The 16,514-nt window shown below is 44.3% G+C and overlaps 1 protein-coding gene across 1 annotated transcript in view; it reads right to left on the bottom strand.

Moving 5' to 3' along the window:
- Positions 1-16,514, bottom strand: part of CNKSR3 (CNKSR family member 3) — a 63,064-nt gene that overhangs the window by 33,671 nt on the left and 12,879 nt on the right. Inside the window, exon 2 of the mRNA XM_028723711.2 lies at positions 2,380-2,543. Coding sequence (XP_028579544.2) covers positions 2,380-2,543 — 164 coding nt within the window. The remainder of the gene's footprint in view (positions 1-2,379; positions 2,544-16,514) is intronic.

Raw genomic sequence — 16,514 nt, 5'->3', positions numbered from 1 at the left:
CCTCAGGTTAAGAGCGGTTTCAGGTTAAGAACAGACCTCCGGAACGAATTAAGTTCGTAACCAGAGGTACCACTGTATCCTTCCTTAGCACCCTTTTCAAAAGCTTATGATACTTGCAACTGTATAATTGAGGAGGCGGTATTTAGGTCAGTTGCTTCAAACATAACACAGCTGATTTGTTACAAGTCACCTAATCTCCCCCTCCCCTCCCCCTAGTTTACCAAGGACAAATTATTTCTGTTTTGCCCCCTTCCCACCCCCCTTTCTGAAACATGAGCTCATTTTATAAAAGGAGTCAAAAAGCTCTGCCCATTTTAAGAAAAAATACACTCAAATACAAGAAGTGTTACATAATGAATGGAATGTAGCCGAGTAAGGGAAAAAAGAGTGACAGAGAATTCTTTCCCACCATTCTTACAGATGAAACTCTATATACGTCTGGCACTGGTTCACAGCATTTGAACAAACACATAGCCCAAGTGTATCCCTGTCATAAACTGTATCCAACACAATATTGCTAATGCTAGAGGAATTAAAGAGGGAGCAGAGAAGGATAACTAGAGAGCCATGGGTTCCCCCTATAGTATACCGTATGTACTGTACCTATAGTCTCCAAAGGCAGGGAGCAGCCATAGGCATAACTGCATCCTTATCAAGCCCTTGGGAGCCCTCCTGCTCTTCTCTATATCTATTCCATTGTCAGACAGTGTCTGGCCACCCACAGCCTAGGTCATCTTCAAACAGAGAGTTGAACATTGCCATATTGGCCCCATCAGAACATTGCCATATTGGCCCCATCATTTTTCTGCTGAGCATCAGCAAACACAGCCATTGCTCTACAGCCGTACCTTGGTTCTTCAACAGAATACATGCCAGGAATCCGTTTGACTCCCAAGCCGTTCAAAAACCAAGGCGCGGCTTCCGACTGGCTGCAGGAGCATCCTGCAGCCAATCGGAAGCCGCGCTGGACATTTGGCTTCCGAAAATCGTTCGAAAACTGGAACACTCACTTCCAGTTTTCGATCATTCAGGAGCTGAAACATATGAGTTTCAAGGCATTCGGCAACCAAGGTATGACTGTACTTGCATTTTTTAAAAAATAAAATAAAATACAGCAGATACATCATGACTGCAATGATGGGTTTATAAGTGTACAGGAAAGCTTGGAGTGCAGAGATGGGGCTAAAAGGATGCAGGAAATACCCCTATAAGCCGTACATTGTCCCTTGTTATTTCTCATAACCAATATTTCCAGTAGGTCTCATTTGCTTTTGTTTATTAAAATATTTCTGAAAAGCATTCTGTGCCAATAACCGCTTACATGGACGAGCTAAGGACAGGGGCTGCGTGCATAGGTGGGCAGCGTATGTGAGTGAGAATATGGGGTGGCCGCACTTAGCTATGGCATGCAGCTCTTGAAGGTTGGGCCAAGGGGGCTTGTGGTTCTTACCATGAAAGGTAAGTCATCCCTGCTTTAAGGCTCTAGAAAGTTTAGGGCTATAAACCAGTAGTCATCGCCAGCCATTTCCCTGAGTCTAGAAGCATACAGGGAAGCAGCACAGGTGAGCTTAAATTGGGATTACATGCTCTCTGCAATTCGTCACTACCCCACCTATACAGGGATGAGTGACAGCATTCTGCACAAGCTGCAGCTTCCAACAGTATTCATAGGCTCCTCCTCATAAAGTCCACATAAAAAGCTTGGCTGTAGACAAAAACAGAAGGCTGCCTAAGCATGGGCACCAGTGCTGAATATTGTCTGAGAAGCTATGCTACAGCAGCTCACCAGTCTAAGGACCAGCAGCCCCAGCCACTGGAGAATCAGGCAGGAACACAGGATCCAGGAGCACCTCTGAGATGCCAAACCTCATCTACAGAGAAGGGTGTGGCTGACTTCATTTAAGACAGGCAAACCTGTTTGGCTCATTTTCTCCACTTCTTGGTCTTGGCTCAATTTTCACAACTTTTTGGGGTTTTTTGGTTCGGTCTCAATTAAACATCAACATGTTAAGCTTCATTCAGTCTCAAATCATATTCAGGCATTCACTCCAGGAACCCACTGCAAAGGCTCCCCTAGTCTGAAATATTCACATCAACAGTACCAGTTCAGACTGGTGTCACCACTTAAACAGCTGCCCCACGCATAACTGCAAACTGTATTTTTTTTTTATTTTTTTTGTATCAGCTTCACTTGACTACTGCTAAAAGAGACATGAGGCCAGGATACTGGTCTGCCGTTTTACTCAACTTTACCTGGTTCACTCTTGATACAATCTGCTGTAGAGCTGAGGAGCTGCAGTTATCTCCCTTTTGACAAATAACTCCATTAGCCAAAGTGAGAAAAATGCAAGAGGATTTCAACACCCTATGTTTACTGACCAGTGCGCAGAGGAGATCCACGGCCTCCAAAACGAGCTCCTGGTGTCCAATCCGGGTGATACCCAACTCTTCAAGATCCTGGTGAGAAATCTGTAATAGCTGAGCACCATTTATCTTCTCGCGTTCAAATTTTTGGACATACTGCTGCAGGCAATCATCCAACCCTAAATAAGAAAGAGAAGTGTTGTAATTATATTGCTTTTATTTTTAAAAACCCACCAAATATCCAACACGTCTATTCTCTAGCTTAGTTATGTTAATTGAAATGTTAATTGAAATGCTGAAAAAATACACTCCCAGATCGCATGCCCTCTTCATCCATCATGATAAATGCTCTTTTGCCCTGGCCACAAGCCCAGTAGGGCTTAGGAAATAGCATTTCCTCTATTCCCCAACCCCAACAGCACTGCTCTGACTAGTAGCAATCCCTTGCACATTTACATGAGAGTAATCACATTCACTGTAATGGGATTTGCTTCTGAGTAAATCTGCAAAGGGTAGCGCGGCAGGTGCTATCCAGTGCATCGCATTACGCCAAAAGGTAAAAAAAGCGGTTTAGTCATGCATTACGCCTAACTCTAACTCTCCACAAATAATCCTCTCTTCATCCTCCAACTTAATCACTCTTGCAATCCACCTCCAACCTCTCAGCTCACTTCTCACTAGGCCATTCTCCAGCATCACAACAGGACTTTGCAGACAAAAGGTACTGTGACCCTCCTGCTTGTCCTGTGCTGCAGTGCTATGATGCCATGGAGAATCTGCATAACCAAATGCTGAAGGAGACTGCAAAAAATGAACACCTGATTTTACAAAGCTTACAAGCAATACACGTTTAACCACTTCATCACTGCCAGCACAGTGTACACTTTCAAAATGTTACCTTGTTAGTGCCGAAACATAGATCAGCAGATATCATCTACTTTTTTTAAAAGAAAGCCTGTGTTGTTGTATACTCCCTATTGCAGATTTGTGAACAGAAATACTTTGTAGAGACTTGCACCCCTTCCATTTCCTCAATATCTCCAAGCAGGGTTGGGAAAGGCCAGTATCTGAAACTCTGGAAAGCTGCAGCTAGAATATAGTGCCTTAAATGAACCAGCAGTCTGATCTGGCACCTCTTCTGGGCAAGTACCCTTTTTGGCAATGAATTTCTAAAATGGTCTTAGTTTCCCTGCATAGGGGACAGAGTGGGGGAAGGAAGGATGGAGGGCTGTGGAATATACTGGGTGAGCGAACCCTTCCTAAAAAAAGCTCAACTCTGGGCTGTCCCCCTGGGAGTAGATCACAGTCTCTAGATAGAGAGTTGGACGTGCCTGCCTTATTACCCCAGCGTTGACTAGTCTGCCTGAGATCCTGAGAGCCGAAGTCAGTCAGATGGTTTTACCAACCGCTGCTACCTGATCATTTTGGACCTTTGGCATGTAAAGCATGTGTTCTACTAATGAGCTGCATTTACCCACCCACCCCATTCATGCCAATTTCCAGTCTCCGACATGAATGAGGCAATTCTGAATAACAAATTCAGAGCCCTATTTAGAAGAAATCACAAACTTGGGTCCAAGCCACAGCTATTGGCTCCAAGTAGAACTTAAGTATCTACTCATGCGGTTGTAAGAGATATCACTGTATATGGAACACACCGAAATGCTAAGGGAAACAATGCAAGGCGTTATTAATCCGCTAGTCAAATGTGAAAAAGCTTCTTTGTTTGGGTAAATTCCTCTGCAGGACAGCAATCAGATAATCAGAACTGGGGCACGTAACAAAGAAACTCACAACAGATCAGTTTAGCAGAAACAACTTAAATTCTTAGGCAAGTTGTGCAATATGCTGAAGGCATTACTACCAGGCAGATGGCAGACTTTCAGTACTAGGGGTATCTTTTCCTTTACAACTTCACCAAGCAGATGCTTCACACTGAGGGTGGGGGTGGAAAATGGGTGGGAGTGTGGAGACGTCATATCTCATGCCAAGTTTCATCCACTTGCAACCCCAATTTAAACACTACATGTTGTAAAAAAGTCAGTTGCGGCTCCCCCGTTTCTGTCAAAGACACCACAGAATGCTAACGTTCCTGATGAACAAGTAACATAACCATTTCTTGGCAGTGTTAGGGAAAATTACAAGCCTCCATCCCAAAAAGCCGACTTTCCTAGCCACCCACAAGATTACATCCTTGCGCTGTAGATTAATTAAACTCAGAATACTACTGCTTCCAGGCTTATACTTAAGTCACTAAACTGGATTAGAACCATCACTTTTCATATAAAAGCTACATCAAAAGAGTGGAGAGAGAAAAACGTCAGTTTTAAACCATTCATAATTACTGCTTTACATACACAGTCAAATTAAGTTAGGGGAACTCAATTATTCCCCAATCCTGTTATGCGCTCTGAGGCACATGCCCTCCAGTTAAATGAATCGGGGCCAATGGGCAAGAAATCGACTTGCGCACCTGAAAATGCATCAAGTGATCTTGGCTTCCAAGGCTTTGGGTTAGCTACTCCTGCTTGCAGTTTTCCCCCTCACTCCCACCGTATTGTGCGAACTCTAACATATCTCCAAACTGCTGAAAGGCATCCTGGTGCAACATACACATTCATCTCTGATATTCAACTTGGACTGACACAATGAGGCAATCTGGTTTGAAATGAGCCCAAGAAACTTTGAAGGCTTGTGTCCCATTCTCGGATGAGGCATGACTATATGTGAACAGTCTTCTCGAATCTGGTACCCTCCAGATGTTTTTGACTGCAACTCCCTTCAACCCCCAGCCAGCATGGGCACCAGGTTGGGGAAGACTGCCTGAGAAGAACAAAGTGGGAAGAAAATGAGATAATGATATCACTTTAGATTAGGGTTTCCGTATGTTATCTTTGGTTGGAGCCGCTGCATTGTTTCCATTCTTCTGGACAGAGCATGTCTTGTAAATTCTGACCTTTAAGTTATACTTTTAAAATGTATGAGTACATGTAAATAAAATCTGGAAAGAACAATGGAAAGCTGCATTGCCATTTGAGTTTCAACTACAGATTTGAACAACAGCAAGGGCTATGATGCAAAGGCCTGCCAAAGGGTTTGCCTGTCACAACAGAACCTTCGTAGAAAAGGAGCTTTCTAGATAGTATAACAAATTGGCTTGGAAACACCCCTGACTTGTGAGCTGCTTAAATGCTGATTTTGGGGGGTGGTGGTGCAGGAACCACCCACATAAATCCCAAGTAACTCTAACTACACAAGACTAAGTTGCACAACTGTGTGCATTGTGGCTGTCCACCAGAAGTTATCCAAGGCAATTACGTCAGATGAGAGCCAGTCCTGCAATTTTTCGTCCTGTGAAAAGGCTGAGCACCAGCAATAAAATTACACTATCCTGAATACAATCCTGATAAGTCTGCAATGCTGCTTGTCAAATCTTCAAAGCAAAATTGCTTATGCAAGATTCAGGCTAATCCATACTGAGCTATCCTAAGGTTATTTACAATGATATGGATCCCAAAATACTACTTCTTTCCTGTTCTCCTTTTTTGCAGAAATCATTGTTATCAGCTGTCTTTCCTAACATTTTTAAGCAAGTGGAAGATGGTTTGTAGGACAGTGAGGGAGAAAAGTGAAGCAAAGTCTTATGTTTGTTTTAAAAATAAAAATGAAAACTAACACAAAATGCTAAAACAATAAAGCACAGCTACACAATTAGAAACCGATGGAACAAAATACAACCAAATTAAAAATGGAAAATGATACCAACCGGAATTTTAAAAAGAAACAGTTTTGGAATAAATTCACAAAAACCTAGCAAATCAAAAGCCAATCAAAAGCCGACTTCTCAAAAAGTTTAATCTTGGCATCTGAAGCATTCCATGTTAAAGTCTGTGGGGTTTCACTGGGGTGAACATTCCAGAAAGATCTCACCACCACTCAGGCGGCCCCTCTCCTTGATGGATGAAGCAGCACCTCAGCTATTTAAAAAGTAGGCCTCACAAGAGCAGGCAAGAGAAAGTCCTACATGCTACCTCTTTCTTCCTTGGTATCACAGAACTCATTTCAGCTCCACTTTGTCATCATTTCAGTGATAACGTTATGAAGAAGAGCAGCAGAAAGAAAAATACAACTGTAAAATGCCACACAATGGAGCTGAAGAATGTTGGACTGTGTCACCAACTGCACCCAAATGCAACAATTTAAAGTATATGCCGACCAGGATTGCCTACCGAGTTCAGTGACGTTCTATTGGTACAGATGTGGTAGAGCCAATTTTCAACATACAGTCAACCACAGCAAAGAGAGTTCCGACTTATAATCAGCTGGATAGCTCAGCTGGTTAGAGTGTGGTGCTGATGATGCCATGGTTGCAAGTTTGATCCCCATATGGGGCAGCTGCATATTCCTGCATTGCAGGCAGTTGGACCTGATGATCCCCAGGGTCCCTTCCAACTCTACAATGCTATGATTCTATGTACAGTACAGTGGTGGTGGTGGCAGCTGCTTCTTTTCCCTGTAGGACCTAGCAGCGATAAATACTGTAGTCAGCATGGTCCCTGCAAGGCTAGTGGATCTCAAGCACATATCCCTGTGCGCTTTGCCCGTCCAGAAAGGACTGTGCCCATCCAACCACTCTTGTCGCAGAAGAGATAATAGAGAAATGGAGGTTACTGTGTTGTTGGTCCCATTTCAAGCTTAATACAAGCCCCGCAGCCATCAGAGTGGGACCAAGAATTAGTTGGGGAGGAGCATCTGGGCACCAGGAACAGGCTCCGGGCATGCTAACTATAAACACCTCTAAGCTTCAGTTCATATGATGAGCTTTCAGGAGTTCAAAATCAGCAGCACGTGTTTCAGGCCCATTTCGCCAGCCCACCGCATTTGTCTGAAATGTAATCTTTCCACACATTAGCCAGCGCTATTAACCAGACTTGAACAAACAAACTGGAAACAAAAGTGTGTTCACGGATTTGCTGCAGACACCTGGCATTTCAAGTTTCAACAAAAACCAGATACAAAGGCTGGCTTGGTTCAGCAATTGGATGCAGCATCAAATGGAACTAAAGAAACACCTGCCCTATGGAGGCAAGTCTAGGCAGACCTCATGCCACCACAAAACCACCTTGGTGGGTTTTATTGAGGGGGAATATCTATTTAAGGCTGACGTGCAACCTTGATCCGCCCCTGCAACTGATGGCTGTAATTGTTAGAACCCAAACTGGAAGCCTGCATTTTTCACACTTCCTTTAAAGATGCTATATACATGATGGGGGACATAAGCAGAGTACCTGCCTGAAAGCCCATAACATATAAACCAGCATATGCAACATCCTCTTCTGTTGGAAGAAGAAGAGTTTGGATTTGATATTCCACTTTATCACTACCCAAAGGAGTCTCAAAGCGGCTAACATTCTCCTTTCCCTTCCTCCCCCACAACAAACACTCTGTGAGGTGAGTGAGGCTGAGAGACTTCAAAGAAGTGTGACTGGCCCAAGGTCACCCAGCAGCTGCATGTGGAGGAGCGGAGATGCGAACCCGGTTCACCAGATCACGAGTCTACCACTCTTAACCACTACACCACACTGACTCCTGTTGGAACCCAGGTATAGTGCAGTGGACTATACCTGGGTTCCAACATGGGTTCAGTCCATGAAAACTTATGCCATAATAAATGTGCTAGTCTTTTAAGGTGCCCCTTATATAATATACTTTATTGTTTGGTATTTGTTGCTACCATAAATAATGTCTATCCAGTCAAACCTTCCTTGGAGGTTGTTAAGCAGAGGTTGGGTGGCCATCTGCCATGTATTATCTAGTTGAGATTGCTGCATTGCAAGGGGTTGAACTAGATGACCCTCAGGATCCCTCCCAACTCTACAGTTCTATGATTCTATGTAAGCTCTATTGAGTTCCATGGGATTTACTCCCACAGGTAAGCATGCATTGAGTGCAGCCCAACAAGGCTGAAAGAAATGGAAATATATGACACTTAGCAAATTCCTTCAGAATCTGCTGTAGAATACTACATTTCGGGGGGAATTCAAGCAAAATACACAAGCAGTTACAATGCACGTTTTAGAACACAGTTGTAACAACAGATCAAACTAAAAAATGTACATGTAAAAGCCAAAAGGATGGCGTCATCGCTTTTTTAAAACACAGGATTTATTTCTTGGCAGCCCACTAATAATTTAACTTTCACTCCTACCACCCAAGAAAACCATGCTAACATGGTTTAAATGTGTTACATTTCCAGGAAGAGTTCTATTTATACACTTGAGCAAGTGCAAATAATACTTGTTTTCTGCGGTCAACAAATGCCCTAAGTTTAAAGTTGGTCGAGCCCAAGTTTATTTTACATTTTTAGAAGCAACACTGTTTATATTTCTCATGCATGAGGGCCTGTGCCCCAGGAAAACTTGCCTGCTTCACATTGTACAGTCACACCTCAAATTCTGAGAGCTTCGTGTGCAGCCTGCAACTAAGACCCTTTGTTCCTCTGATGTTTATGGATCTGTGTAGTTCTGGGACTTGTTTGTGAGTCACAAGGGCTCCTTGGGTTGAACTCTCTAATAATTAAGACTTTTGAGGTTTATTCCCACAGTGAAAACAGGAAGCCATGTTGCAATGGTGGCTTTTGGAAAATATGAGGCAACACCAAGGATGGGCAGGGATACCTCCTACTGCCATGCGGCATTGTTTGGAGGATTGCAGCAAGGAGCATTGCTCACATCAGCATCATTTTGTCCTTCCCTGTTTATATGCGCTCCCAGATTAGAAATGCACACATATGCATAGCCCCATGGTGACTGCTAAACCACCCATAAGCATGTCGGAGCACAGTGTGTAGCAAGAGCACATTTGCATGCTGCCGACAAGCTTTGAGATAGCCAGCAACAGTCATGAAAGAGGTGCAACCTGGCATGCAATCGAGCTGCCATCAACTAGTCTGCGAACATCCTGCCTGGGAAAAAAGATATTATCACGTGTAATTACACAGAACAGCTTAGCTTTTTGGTGAGAAAATTACAACTAAACAAAGCCAACTTAAACCCTAATTAGGGATACATCCCAAGACAAAACCCACAATACACTGGTGAAGAAAGGCTACTTCGCTGCCACCCGCTGCATTCTGGAGAGCTTTTCCAGATAGTGAATGGTTTGGTATGATCATCCTCCGACAAGGGAGGGAGGGAGTCTTGAGTACTTGGAAGCCTGCTGTGACAAACTTGCAAGGCACTTCCAGGGCAACCCAGACTCTGCTGATGATGATGCTGGGCAGATGGCGATAACTTAGGCACTTTCATGTCTGGCTATTTGGGGTCAGTTGTCTGATGATGTGGACAAAATGCTTGCACGGGTCCAGCCTTCCACCTACAACCCGAACCCATCCTGGCTTGTAAAAGCTAACCAGAGGAACTGGACAGGGTGGGTCCAGGGAGTAGTGAATGCATTGTCAAAGGAGGGGATAGCACTGCCCAAGGTGCTTAAGAAGGCCTCCCCTTTGGGGCACAGTTCCAAGGTGTGCTTGGAGGAAAGGTCAGCACTGGCTACCTGTTCACTGCCGAGCCCGATGCTGTCCAGAAAGCCTATTGCTCTGTAAGCAATTAACATCATTAGCAGGGTTATCTGAAGATTTGTAAGATGAAATTGCTACCTACCCAGGTTGAGTAATACTCAATATTTTAGGTAATGATATAACAAGGATAGGAAGCGAAGCGAAATGTAAAGATGCAAAGTTTAACTTTGTAAACCATCATACGGGAGGGAGGGAAGCCGTTAGGCTCAGTTGAGCCAGAGAGATAAAATAAGAGAACATTACGTTATGTAATGTGATTATATGTAAAACCAATAAAAATAATTTTAAAAACAAACAAACAGAAAGCCTAGTGCTGCGCTCTCCTCCATTCCACAATCACCCTTCCCAATCACTTTCCATCAATTAGCTCAGAAAAATAGTGAATGGGAAAGAAAACAGGATAAATTCTAGTGTGGGCAGGATTTTGGTTGCACTTGCAAAGGGTTCCCTTCTTCTAGTTCACAAACCATATTTCCAGCGGGTTGCCTCCTCTGCACTTCTGAAATATCTTTGATGTCCTTAGCTAGCCTTTCCAGTAAGGACAGGAAGGTGGAGAGGCTGCTTACTGCCCTCCGGGTAACTGTTTACTAATGTTGTTTCAAAACTGTTGTCTTTTTACTTTTAAGGAAACCAGGGTGGGAAGATTCTTTCGAAGTTTTTTTAAAAGGTTAAAGGAAGGACCTCCACAGCTTCCTGTGTTTAAATTAAAAGCTCAGGAGAAGACATGACATTATCTTGGGGGAGGGTCATTGCTCAGTAGCAGAGCATCCGCCTTGCCAGCAAAAGATCCCAAGTTCAGTCCCTGGCATCTCCAGGTAACCCATAACACTGAAAAGTCACTGCCGTCAGTGTAGACAATATAGAGCTAGATGGAGTAATTTTCTGTTTTGGTAGTAAGCAACTTCCTGTGCTTGTTCCTGTGTTCTCCCACAGGAATTTTCAAAGCAGGAAACATAGGAAGCAGGGAAGACTGCGGAGTGCTGGATAAGTTTCGAGAAACACACACACACCACAACGATCAGGAAAGCGCAAGCCCACATCCTAACACCTAAGGACATTCTCAAGCAGCCCAAGAACAAGACAGAAAAATGGAAACTCCTTTCACAGGTGAAGAAAAGTTCTGAGAAACTGGAAGGCAGGTTCCACGACTACAGCATGAATAAAACCATAAATGGCTTGGGCTGAAGGTGCATCTCTCCCTGAGCTGTCCTGCCCATGAGGAGTGATGGGCCAGGAAGGCACTTACGGCCATCTCCTTACCTAGATGACTGAAAATGAATTCCTTAGTGGTGGCACCCCAACTGTGGAAAACTCTGCTCTAGAGGTTATGATGATCACAGAATCATAGAGCTGGAAGGGACCCCAAGGGTCATCAAGTCCAACTCCCTGCAATGCAGGAATCTCAGCTAAAGGATTTGACGTCTTACCTGCCCTGAACCATAAGGTGCCAAGGTGGGTCACAACAAGGTAAAAATACAATATAAATTGTTTTAAATTCTTTTGAGTCTCAAATCTTCCATTCTTGGGCAAGGTGATTGAGCGAGTGGTCACTGAACAACTCCAGGCACGCCTGGAAGAAGCAGACCATTTGGATCCCTTCCAGTCGGGATTCAGGCCTCATCATGGGACTGAAACTGCCTTGGTCGCACTGGTCAATGATCTCCGGCGGACTAGGGTGAGAGCTGTTTCCTAGATCTGCTGGATCTCTCAGCGGCTTTTGACACCATCGACCATAACATCCTTCTGGACTGTCTAGAGGGACTGGGAGCTGGGGGCACTGTTATACAGTGGTTCCGCTCCTTCCTCCTGGGCCGTGTTCAAAAAGTGGTGGTGGGGGATGAGTTTTCAGACCCCTGGGCTCTCACTTGTGGGTTGCCTTAGGGTTCTGTCCTCTCCCCCATGCTTTTCAACATCTACATGCAGCCGCTGGGAGAGATCATCAGCGGGTTTGGGCTGTGTGTTCATCAGTATGCGGATGATACCCAGTTCTACATCTCTTTCAAATCAGAACCAGTGAAGGTGGTGAAGGTCCTGTGTGAGTGTCTGGAGGCAGTTGGAGGATGGATGGCGGCTAACAGGTTGAGGTTGAATCCTGACAAGATAGACGTACTGTTTTGGGGGGACAGGAGGCGGGTAGGTGTGGAGGACTCCCTGGTCCTGAATGGGGTAACTGTGCCCCTGAAGGACCAGGTGTTCAGCCTGGGAGTCATTTTGGACTCACAGCTGTCCATGGAGGTGCAGCTGTTTATCAGCTCCATCTGGTACGCAGGCTGAGATCCTACCTGCCCGCAGACTGTCTCATCAGAGTGGTGCATGCTCTAGTTATCTCTTGCTTGGACTACTGCAATGTGCTCTATGTGGGACTATCTTTGAAGGTGACCCGGAAACTACAACTAATCCAGAATGCGGCAGCTAGACTGGTGACTGGGAGCAGCTGCCGAGACCACATAACACCGGTCTTGAAAGACCTACATTGGCTTCCAGTATATTTCCGAGCACAATTCAAAGTGTTGGTGCTGACGTTTAAAGCCCTAAATGACCTCGGTCCAGTATACCTGAAGGAGCGTCTCCACCCCCATTGTTCTGCCCAGACACTGAGATCCAGTGCTGAGGGCCTTCTGGTAGTTCCCTCACTGAGAGAAGCCAAGTTACAGGGAACCAGACAGAGGGCCTTCTCGGTAATGGCACCTGCCCTGTGGAACGCCCTCCCACCAGATGTCAAAGAGAAAAACAACTACCACACTTTTAGAAGACATCTGAAGGCAGCCCTGTTTAGGGAAGCTTTTAATGTTTAATAGACTATTGTATTTTAATATTCTGTTGGAAGCCGCCCAGAGTGGCTGGGGAAACCCAGCCAGATGGGTGGGCTATAAAAAAATTATTATTATTATTATTATTATTATTATTATTATTATTATTATTATTAAATCGGAAAAATAGGGTGGGTACTAAAACCATCTCGGATGTCTGCTGCCAGCACCATCAAGCTTTCAGCACCAGGCATTCTGAAGTTCAGTTACTTTTAAGGTAAGTTGTTGCATCAGATGGAGGAATACCATATGTAGACTGATTTTTAGTTCAATTCTGATGTACCTAGATGAGTTGGATTGATTTTTTTGTACTCTGTTGTCTGTGACCTGCCTTTCTAGCTGTTTTACAGTAAAGAATAAGAGATAAATCCCCCCAAAAGAGTGAACACCGCACTTCTCCAAAATGGCAGAAGACAAAGACTCCACCCACCAAAAGCATAACCACAACCAAACACCCTAAACGCAGGTCTATTTCATGGCTGGGGGACGTTTCTTCCTTTTCCACCCATCATTTCTTGCCTAGGAGAGAGGGTTTGGATCCAGGTCAGGCTTCACTAAGACACACGGAAGATCCCAACAATCCAGACCAACTTTCCCCAACCTGGTGCCCAATGAATGTTTAGACTACAACTCTCATCAGCCCTGACCATTAGCCATGCTGAGAGGGCTTGATGGGTGTGCTGAAGGACACCAGGTTGAGGAAGACTGATCCAGACCAGGGGTTCCCAAACTTTCTTAGACTACTTCCCCCTTGGTTCCATAAACCCATCCCCAACGCAATTAATTTATTGAAAATCCAATAGAAATTATTTCATTTAATTAACTCAACAAAACTGATGAACTTGATTCAGTGACACCAGCATTTTGAAGCCTAATAGTCACTGGCACCCTCAGCGCCCCTGTGCTGCCCGCTTACCTCTTAGCACCCCCCGCAGGTAATCCTACTGCTCCCCAGGGGGCAATACCACCCACTTTGGGAACCACTGACCTAGACATTACTTAAACAGACATCTGGCTTCTAAAAAAGGAGCCAAAACACCATCTAATCCGCCCAACCTACCATAAATATGTAGCACTGCTTAAACTGCACTTTCATTCCTTACAACCAGCCAGCCTGCCAGTTTGCTCTTGCATTTGAGAATATGCCCTCTTAGTTTCTCACTGTAGCTTTACTGCAGTGGCACAAGCTCAATTATCGTGCTCAATTATCAATAAATCATGAGGTTCTCAGGAAAGTTCAGGACCTGGGAAGTGAATACTTCTGTGAATGAGCGTTGGATAAAAGGCCCTGGCATGTTAGGCATGTGACTTGTCTACGGGGAGTTAAAATTCTTCTCCAATTATACTGAGGATTTGTGCAAATACAATTCCTAACTGGCTAAAACCTTCAGAGAAATAAAGCCAGCCCACTACAATGCTCCCACTGTGGCTGCTTAGATGCCAAGTTGATAAGCAGCTTAGCAATACAAGATTTGCATCACTTTGGAAACAACTGATTTTAAAAAGAAAAAAAAAAATGGGAAAGAGGGGAAAAAGAGCACTACTGTATAAGGATCTTCTGCAAACTTGGGAGGGGGAAAAGAGACAAGACGCTATACCCATCATGCATTTCAGCTTTACATAGCAAGAGGTGGGGAGGAACTGGGCTGTCATGTTGCAGTCTTCGCACTTATCCTGCCACAGGTATAGCTGGCAGAGTAGTAAATTTACAAAGCAAACAGTCAGAAAGTAAAAGCAATACAGCATGCTGAAGAACTGAAGCAGGGCTGACTTCCCACCACATTTCGGTGTGATACATCATCCTTGAATACTTCCAGCTGCTGTTTCCCCGACCCCTACCCCAACGCTTATCACTCCAGCTGCACAAGGGCAATCCGTTTTTATTTAAGTCGTTAGCTGTGCTGAGGTTAAGGGAGCATCTCTTTCTACTCTGATTTTATTATTTAAAACATAGGCTGCTGATCTCAGAAGGGTCAAGGTGGTTAACCTGCTTGCTCTCCTTCGCAAAGGATTGTGCAGAGCCTGTCTTCCAGGGAAGTCAATCATTCTTCGACTTCCCCTACAAAGCTTTTTTTTAAAATTTTAAGATGCTTCAAAATTTGTCAAGTGCTCCCTAAGGCCTATTTAACAGCTCTTTCCATTCAGAGATCTGAATTCGGTTTCCAAACAGCCAAGCCTAAGAATCTAGAGATTGCCAGCTTCTCTAGAAAAAGACTGGCATATATAAAACAGGATGAACTAAATGAATTTGTGCTAGCAGGAGTCCCCAACCCATCCCTCCCACCTTTTTTTGCTGGTTTTGATTAAGCCCACAGAAATACAGCACCTCCCCACTGACCCACAGGAGATAGAGCATCTGTCTTATTATCCTAAGCCTACCGCCCTCCAGCTACTCCTTCGTTCCGTATGGTACAGCAGAAATCCATGGATTGCCGGGCCTGGAGAAGTGATATGGCTCTGTAATCTGCAGTTAACTCAAGAGGTATTCACGGGGGTGGAGGATATATGGAAAGACCTTTATCTGTCAACATGCTCCCTCAGTTCCTCCAATCCTACTTTTGCAGTGATGCCTTTGATGAACAGTCCCAGTCCTGCCCTACCTGGCCTCTACTAAGATCCAACTCTCCCCAAGCCAACTCCCTGGCTGATCTAAGGGAGGCTGTTAATCCCCAAGGAAGAATCTGCATCACCGCTGTGTTCTGCATGGAACCTAGCACACTGCAGGCACCCAGGTCACACAACACCATATGCTTAAATCATTATCATGCCATTTTAACCATCAAAGATAATTCTGGGAGCTGTGAAGGGTGTTTGTATGGAGAATTTTTGCGCTGTGAGGTCGGCAGCCTTATCAAGCTACAGTTCCCAGGAGTCTGTGGGGCAGGGAGCCATGCCTGTTAAAGTGGAACAAGGGTGCTTTCATCGTACAACACTGATGTGACCTCATGCTCAGTAACAGCAGTACGCAACAATGTGCTAAACAGCATGTCTTTTGATGTACACCTGTCAAGTTTCACACTTCATAGCATTTCAGCTTCCTTTTACTGTTCAAAAAGCTACTACCATTCGTTGTTGTGATGGGGTCCTTGAGCGTGTCAGCAAAAAGAGTTGACGGCTCCAGATGGGATGTAAAAATACAAAATGTAATTTCTCACAAGGACTGCAGCGTGATCAACAGGCTGTTACTGACAGCTTTCCTAAAATTCTAATATTTTTCTTCCTTGTGGAGTAAAGGAAAAGTGAACTTTAGGTTTATGAGTTAATGCAGGTCACACGCTATGCAGCAGGCTTAGAACGTCTAGCCGTGTGATTTGAAGGAAGCATTTCACACGTTTCATTTTAAATATCTCTGATAAGGATAACCTAATATCAAAAATCGGGCTTTTCCCTAAGTCCGTTGCTGGCTCTTGCCAGTTGACTGCCACTGTGTGACAAACGTTTTGATTCCATTCCACATTCCTCAGGCATGTCTCAACTAGTTCCTCTGAACTCTCCTTTTCTGGCAAAGACCTTAACACAGGATTTCAATGGCTTTCCATTTGCAGATAAAATACACACAAATACATGACCAGCTGACTTTAAACAAGGGCATTGTGTTGAAATACCAATGGATTCCATGCCCTTTCAAATATTCACAGCCAACTGATTTAAATGTTTATTAAGATCTATTAAACTGTTAGTGTTACTGAGTCCGGCGGAGGTGGCTAATAGTTTGAGTTATACTAGAATTACGGCATCAGAGTCCGCCTACTTGTTTTACA

This window comes from Podarcis muralis, chromosome 3, assembly GCF_964188315.1.
Source record: "Podarcis muralis chromosome 3, rPodMur119.hap1.1, whole genome shotgun sequence".
Lineage (NCBI taxonomy): Eukaryota > Metazoa > Chordata > Lepidosauria > Squamata > Lacertidae > Podarcis > Podarcis muralis.
This window is presented reverse-complemented; position numbering and strand designations above follow the sequence as displayed.